Genomic DNA, 8,299 nt, shown 5'->3' with positions numbered 1-8,299 from the left:
GGAGCAGAGCAGTGAAGGGAAATGTTGGGAAAACCGGAGAACTTACTCCATTTTTGAAGCTTCCGTCGCGTGTGCAGCCTTAATGGTTAAAGCTACACAGAAATCATGTATGACGGAAATGTTCTCCTTAAAATTGTTTAAAAAATATTCCACGACAGCAAATGTCTATCTTTTATGGTTGACTCACAATAACACGTATAACTCTCGATAGCTTAGCAGTTCGAAGCTTTCTGATTATATTTGTCTACCTATTCTTACGTTTATGACACTCATTCATCCCTAATTAAAAAATGTTAACATTATTACCTATTAAATAAAAAAAATAATCATAGAAATCGGTACAGAAACACCAAATATATACATGAATTACGCTTAGTTTCTATTAAGTAGGTCTTTACCTACTAGCGTAGCGTAGCGTAGGTACTTTTATTAATTATAGATCGATACTAAACCGGAATATGTGATTATTTTTTTTTGTCTTTCTGTCTATCTCTATGTTCAGGCATCAAGTGAAAACTAACGGTTCGATTTCGATGAAACTTGGTATAATTATACTTTATTATCCTGGGTATAAAATAAGATAGGTACTTTTTATCCTGGAAAAACATGTAGAAAAAAAAACTTAATTTTTCACTTTTATACTACAGAACGCAAGCTTAACAGCAGTAGAGGGATATCCTTAATTATTATGGGCCTAGCCGTATTTGGCTCCAATAGACATTTAAAAGATGTCATTGTTAGAGTTACTCAAAATGGAGAAATAAAACATCCACGCGAAGACCGACATCCACGCGGACGGAGTCGCGGGCGGAAGCTAGTATGGAATAAGTACTTAAGATAACTACATCATATTTATTATAACTTAGGTATAAATAAATACCTAGCCATCTAGGTAGGTACCCAGCGGCATTATATCTACCTATACCGTATAGTCCATAGGAATGTCAAGTTGCTTTCAAAGTTTCTTGGATTATAATTTTAATACTTAGGTATGTTTTTCGAAATAGACTTGATAAAGAATTTCGATGGTGAAGTGAATTGACGAACTTTTCTGTAAATGTAAGTACATTATAAAACATTAAGATTGTTGTCCGTTCTCCGTAAATCTTAAAAAATGTAATTAGGTATTCTAGACCGGCTCATGCAGACTTAGGTGCCTAAAGTTAGATAAATTCTTGTCACTTCGACGCCCGTCGCGTCGGCGTCGCTATGTTGTACCGACCTTGAAGTTATCATGTTTATTTATTTCTACAAATGAAAACTAAAACACAAATTCATAAAGGAATGTAGATCAAGTACACCTACCTTTTGAGGAACCAGGTAAGTATCTACCTATCTGGGTATTTAAATTTAAAGGAATTCAAATATTTGTTAGCTATCAAAAAAATCTATTTATCTAAATCAAGTAAATCATCTAAATCAAGCAGGAGGAATACCTATTCCTCCTGCTTGATTTACCATTAGATTTTTTTGTTAACACAAGACGACGGGTTAGCATACTTGAAAAACATGGAACTTGTTTTTTGTCATTACTATCGACCTGTTTTGTGTAGGATACAAAATTTAGCGCAACTTTTTGACAAACAAAAGTTAGTAGAGTTAAAATATCAATAGGATCTTCTGCTGTGTAGGTTAACTCTTCATAAAGTGCCTGAATGAACCAAGATCCACGTTTACGGTCTCTCCACGAGTAATATCCAGGTACAGTAGAAAGTACAAGTAGAAAATCAGGGTGAACTGGAATTTTATCAGGTTCATACGAACCATCTGTTTCGGCACGTCGTTTTAGAGTAATTCCGCTATCATATTGATCACCTTGGCATGCTTGAAACATGAATAACTTCGGCTTTCCAGCAAGCGTGGGACATTTTGCATCAGTGAAAGGATTCCATAGGTTTTTTGTCTTGTAGTGTGTGTCTCTAGCATAGAGCAACCCCGAATCTCCGTGGCTTAAAACTATGACGAGAAGACAATCATTTTCGGAGTGATCCATCACAGCTGTTTGTTCAATCTGTTTCATAATATCTCTATATTTTAAATCATGAAATATATCAACATCAAATCCCAACGTTGTTAAACATTCGTTTAACTTATCACAATCTATCCTAGTACCGGTTCGTTCAGACAAATCGATTTCGAACCATTCTTGACTAAAAATGATGGCTTTACCTCGGTACTTGTGGTTGGTGTTGTAAAATTCATTTCTATATGAATTTAATGATTCAGTGCAGATGTCCTTGCGTCCTCCATTATTGCTGCTATTAGTCATTTTCGATATTTCACACCAGTTTTATAAACAAGTATTAAGGAAATATTCTAAGCTAATTGCCAATCAGAACCTTACGTTTAATCTGTACAGTTCAAAAGGCAACCGACAACTGACCGTGTCATTACCATAGTTTGATACTTATAACCAAATAGATGACGCAATGATTTAAAAAATTGCATAATTATTTGACGTGGGGAAGTCGCGCGCGCTTTTTTTTGTGTTGCTATGCTTAAAAAATTAATAAAGTGGTAGATTGAGTAAACAACAGAAACCAATAAATACTTTAATATCTTATCTGCTGCTATAAGCTGCGGATATAAGCCAAGGTGAGGCGGGATTGGTAGGTAGAAAGTAGTTAGAATATCATTTTTAACTTTACGTTGAAAATATTTTACCAAACATGAAAAGGTTCTTTGCTTCATGTTCATGTGTAGAGAGATAGAAAATATAAGTATATAAGATGGCACATGGAGGTGTGCCCCGTTTGATCACACCCGTGATCTCAGGAACTCGATCAGCGGTAACGATCACTGGCGCCCTGTTCTGGTTTAGACGATTGTGCAAAGGGAACTAGAAAGCCGTCTTCGCATTCTGTAGTTATGATATGATACTATCTATGGAGGAGGCGAAACGTGTGAGAGAACGAACCTCCTCACGTCCCAGCCGCCGTAAGAGACTCTCTGGGCATCAGAGATGGCCCGACGATTTCCAGTGACTATAAGCGCGGATCTGCGACCAAAAACAGCTCGCTTCTCGACCAGAACCAGACCAGACCATGCTTAGCGAAATTTTACATTTCGCACGCATCTCGAGCCGTTTAGGCTGGGACTCCACCAAAGCGGAGACGAGACGAGCGGAGAGGAGATGTTTTTTAAACAACCAATAGAATTGAGTTATTGACACGTCTCCTCTCCGCTCAGCTTCAGTGGAGATCGCTGTGCGGAGATGTGTAATATTTGTATGTCGCGATGGAAGCGGAGATGTGAGCTGTGCGCGGACGACGCGCAGTGGAGACGAGAGATGTGAGCGGCGTGCAGTGAGCGATGTCACCCTCCCCCCTCTCGCCCGCTAGCAACCCGCAGAACCCCTACCTTTCGTGTCAGAATGCGTACTGAGCACTCAACGCCCCGCACCCGAGCTGAAAAACATCTCTTCTCGCACAGCACACAGCACACCGCACACATCTCCGCTTTGGTGGAGTCCCGCGAGCTGAAAAACATCTCTTCTCGCACAGCACAACGCACACCGCACACATCTCTGCTTTGGTGGAGTCCCGGCCTTAGACCACTACAAACTGGACTTACTAGAATCGATACTTACCACAAAAATATTAAAAACAGTAATAGGGAATATGCAGACATTTTTTTTATTTTTTAAATTCAATTTTCACTTCATTTTGATGTAAAAAAAAATAAACCATAGCTGTAAGAGTAGTAATTACTTTTTTATAAAATTTTAAAAATAGTGGTTTAATTTGACGAGTTCAAACGCTCCTATTTCTCGCGCGCTTGAGGCGTGACGTCATAGGGCACACCTGTCATTGTATTGTTTACATTGAGAGTTTGATAGATAACAACACGCGTAATAATCATGGAAGAAGAAAAAAGCCTTTTTATAGATATTGCATGGTACCAATGTGTCCTAACAATATAAAAAGTACACCAGATAAAGTTTTTTTGCTGTTCCGAGAGATCCAAACATACGTAAACAATGGTGTGAGGTTATGCGAAGAGAATATAATGTATCTTCAATATCGCGTTTACATTGTTGTGAAGATCATTTTAATGTAAGTATTATATTTGGCCAAATAACATCTTGTAGTGTTCTAGAAATCTTCTTGTTACGAACTTAAATAAAGTTCTGTAACCTTATTTACGAATGTCATAACATGTTAGAAGATTCTTCATCTGAGCTATTTCTACTTATCCTAAGATGCTTCACCAAGTGTTGTGTTTATTTCAGATCAAAGAAGATACAGTAAATTATATTAAATACAAGCTCATGAAGGAACAAGGCGAAAAAGTTAAATTATTCCTAAATAAAGGAGTTATGCCTCATAAATTTCAATGCCAAAAACGAAATGCTCCAGCACCACAGGAGAGAATGTATGATTCTAAGAAGAAAAGATTATCACTAATAAATGAATCTCTCCCCGAACCTGAAGTCAACAGTGAAAATGTTTTAGAACGTGAAACTTCACAAACAAGTTATTGTGATGCCGGACCAAGTACTTCCTATATTCAAGGCTGTGAAAATGATCCAGAGAGGCCTAGTACCTCTGTTATGGATGTGTCTGTAATAGAGGCCAGTACATCCCATGTTGAAGTCTCTACTAATACAGAAAACTTACTTAGTGACAAGTGTGTGCAAATAAATAAGAGACCAAACTTCAGAAGTAAAAGTATTCAAGTTAATTTAACAACAAAGAAGACTAATGTAGCTTTATCTCCTGTTCCCCTTCCATCACAAAATATTGGAACTTCACCAATAAAACCTGCAACAGCTGCGGTAAAAAGAAAATTATTTCCTAGTAAGTCGGATACAACATCTATTTCTTCCATTTCTTCACAGATATCTCATGATTATGAACCCTGTAGCTCATCTGACTTAAGTTATTGTGTGCAAGATGAATCAGCAGATTCAGATGATGAAAAACATTTTAAAAATGTAATGCGCAGTAGTATGTTAAGTGCCATAGATAGAGAACCCAAAATGTTACTAGGATTACCTAAACAGTCATATCATTTAATAAAACTATTAAGTGAAAACATTCCACTTCCAACTGTAGACATATTAATAACTCTTAAGAAATTGAAGTTAAATGAATCATTTGGCATACTTGCTTTACATTTTGGCTACTCACAGAGCACTATCAGTAGAATATTCAATAAAAGTTTACCTTTAATCGCATCAAAAATGAAAGACTTGATTGTGTGGCCAACACCAACAGAGGTATATAAAAATTTACCTATATCATTCAGAGCGAGGTATTCAAATGTTATATCTATTATTGATTGCTTTGAAATCCAGATTGAAAAACCTTCCGATCCAGTCCACCAATCACTTACTTGGTCACAGTACAAAAAATGTAATACATTGAAGTATTTAATTTCATGTACACCAGATGGGTTGATTAATTTTATATCCGATGGATATGGTGGAAGAGCTACAGATGTCATGATAGTGCAAGACTGTGGCTACTTAGACTGTTTACCTCCAAAAAAAGCAGTTATGGCTGACAGAGGGTTCAAAGACTTATCACATTTACTGGGAGCCAGAGACTGTACTCTCGTCCGGCCACCTTCTGTTTCACAATCCAACCCAAGCACCAAAGATGAAGTAAAGCAGTCAAAACGAATAGCAGCTTTGAGAATTCATGTTGAACGTGTAATAAATAGATTAAGAGAGTTTCATATGTTACTGCCTCATGCTTGTGTAGACTATAATTTAATACCTGTCATTGATGATGCAATAACATTGGCATGTGGTTTGGTCAATATTCAGGATGTTTTAATAAAAAAATGAATTAAGAATGCATTAATTGTTTTATTTCAGATAAAGTAAAAGTACATGTTTTTAAAATTTACCTATTTTTGGGAAAATGGCTTGATGCCAAAACAGTGTGCATTTTTCTATTATCGTTTCACACAGTTGTTTTTTATATTCCACCTCTATTATATTAACTTTCTTAGAGGTTTCAAAATTGTTATCAGCAACACAAAAAAGACCCTTACTTTTATTTCCAAAATGCATCTGAAGATGTGCCATATATTTTGGAGCCACTTCACTATTGCTGTCAATATAACGGCTCAACGCTTTTTCTGATGATGGGCATTTAATTTCTATGCTGTACATAGTACTTTCCCCATCTGGAGAAGCCCCCATTATAGGATGAGCCGCATTTAATTTTAAGCCACACTTATTTATTTTTATTTGTTTAATTTTCTCTACTTCTTTAATTACTTGACTTTCTAAAAATCGCCCCCTTTTCATAGCTTCTGTATCCTTCAGTTTGGTTGCTCCCAATATGTTCTCCGTTAAGGAACCATCCAGAACTTTACAATGTGCAGCCTCATATGCCTTAGAAGCTGTGATTCTTCCATATCTTAGTTCATGCCATAATGGACAGTCATTTTGATCTTTAGTTATCAATTCGGCTTGTTCGCATGCTTCTGTACTCATCACCAGTTTGCAATATTCAAGAAACTCAACAGGGTTTGTAGTCTTGCTTGCAAGAATTAAATGGTGGATCGACAGTCTCTCTGCATTGTTTGGAGATTGATAAAATTTCATCAGATGATTATTTGTATCACCAACACTCACACAATTATTTTTTACCACTGTTAAAAAATTGCCAGTGCTTGAGGAATTTGATGCGGGATTCACTTTAGGTGCTTTGCAAATATCTTTTGCTTTAATAAACTTCAAGCTAGTACCAACTGAAGAAAGCTTGGATTTTTTCCAATAACACTCAATGCTTGTACTTGGAGGATCTTCACTACGTCGGTGAAGCCATGCTAAAAATGCAATAGCATGTTTACATCCTCCTAAAACAAAAGAATAAAATTATTTTTCTTACACAATAATATCACTCTGGTAGTAATGGTTAACCTAATGCTGCTATAAGTTCTTGACTTCATAATAATTTGACAATCTTTATGGTTACACATGACCTATGACTGTCAAGAGTTTTACTTAGATAACAAGTATATCATCAGCCACAAACACAAAGTAAGTAAAAGAGATTGTACCTAAGTGTGCTGCGCAATCCAGACATTCCACAGAAATTACAGTTTCTTCAGCTTCATCACATACAGCTTGTACTGCGTATGACTTCTGACGAACATTGTGCTCTGGTGTGATGCGAGCTTTCACTACACATAAGTTCCCCTCTCGTTTAATTTGTACATATCCTACAGCTGAATCGCCGTATGATTCTCGTTGAGATCTGTAATAAACAATAATCTAGGTTAACTTACTTACCTACTCTCATAAAAACATGCGATTGATCGTATAATCTAATTCATACGTGTTTTAATAAAGTATAATGAATGTAAACAACATTTGAGGTTATATTTAGGGAAATAATGAAATAAGTGCACGTATGCATAAAAACAGATTTACTAGCATAAAAATGCCATGTTTGACAATAATTACCTTGCAGCTTTTACTCCTTTAACCTCAGCAGATGTAAAATCTGGGTTTGACGCAAAATATGTGGTCATCATAAATGCATCTATTTTTGGAAGATTATCCGACTGTGCTTTCACAAAACCGTTGTCCGTCATTGCTATTGATGACGCTTAATATTTCTTGATATTTATATTTTAGAAAACTAAGCTAGTATAGCAATACAACCAATTTTTCTCTCAAAGTTCTCAAACACAAGCTGTACCTCTACCATGAGTTGACACTTTGACAGACAGTTGAGTTGATACACGTGACTGACTGACAGGACGATAATGTGCCCTATGACGTCACGAGGCGTTTTACAAATTTGAATTACGCGCGTAAATTTTTCACTTTTTGATTTATGTTTTAAATAATTAAATGCATATTAAATCAGGAAATAACGAATTGAGTGTAATACTACGACCTTAAAAGCTTAGGGAAAAAAAATCAGGCCATTTTATTTTTTATGCATATTCCCTATTATATCTATGATACCTACAAAGATTGAAGGTGAAGCTATAGCCACTGTGGCCATGGCCGGAAATTAGAACTGGATGGTTTTCTTTTTTGTCATTAAGAGGTGAGGTGCCTGCCTGACTGCCTTCTTGGTCGAGTGGTCGCAAGTCCGGCTACCGGACAAGGAGTCTCGGGTTCGATTCCCAGGTCGGGCAAAATATTGCTGGGTATTTTTCGGTTTTTCGAAAATTTCTCAGTAGCACGGAGTCTGGAATTGTGTCCAGTATATGGCAATACGCTCACCTCTTATTACAGGGGACTAAAGCCCCGGATCTACATTTATTTTTTGCCGGGGCAAAAATTTAAAATGCCGCCCCCCCTACCTACTTATGTTTATTTTCA

The 8,299-nt window shown here is 36.6% G+C and overlaps 3 protein-coding genes across 3 annotated transcripts; 1 reads left to right on the top strand and 2 right to left on the bottom strand.

Annotated features, from left to right (window-relative positions):
- Positions 1-948: 948 nt before the first annotated feature.
- Positions 949-2,418, bottom strand: LOC118267266 (caspase-1-like). The gene has a single exon (XM_035581177.2). The coding sequence runs from the start codon at positions 2,267-2,269 to the stop codon at positions 1,415-1,417; it is 855 nt and encodes a 284-aa protein (XP_035437070.2). The 5' UTR covers positions 2,270-2,418; the 3' UTR covers positions 949-1,414.
- A 1,502-nt stretch (positions 2,419-3,920) lies between these two features.
- LOC118265943 (uncharacterized) lies at positions 3,921-5,806 on the top strand. Its single transcript, XM_035579245.2, has 2 exons — positions 3,921-4,055; positions 4,232-5,806. The coding sequence occupies exons 1-2, from the start codon at positions 3,993-3,995 to the stop codon at positions 5,792-5,794; spliced, it is 1,626 nt and encodes a 541-aa protein (XP_035435138.2). The 5' UTR covers positions 3,921-3,992; the 3' UTR covers positions 5,795-5,806.
- Positions 5,796-7,912, bottom strand: LOC118265949 (uncharacterized). The gene is made up of 3 exons (XM_035579255.2): positions 7,427-7,912; positions 7,021-7,217; positions 5,796-6,816 (listed from the first exon to the last, which is right to left on the bottom strand). Exons 1-3 carry the CDS (start codon positions 7,555-7,557, stop codon positions 5,846-5,848), a joined length of 1,299 nt encoding a protein of 432 aa, XP_035435148.2. The 5' UTR covers positions 7,558-7,912; the 3' UTR covers positions 5,796-5,845.
- Positions 7,913-8,299: the final 387 nt, after the last annotated feature.

Source organism: Spodoptera frugiperda, chromosome 23 (assembly GCF_023101765.2).
Source record: "Spodoptera frugiperda isolate SF20-4 chromosome 23, AGI-APGP_CSIRO_Sfru_2.0, whole genome shotgun sequence".
In the NCBI taxonomy this organism is placed as follows: Eukaryota; Metazoa; Arthropoda; class Insecta; order Lepidoptera; family Noctuidae; genus Spodoptera; species Spodoptera frugiperda.
Note: the sequence above shows the minus strand (reverse complement) of the source record. Positions and strands in the feature narration are given on the sequence as shown.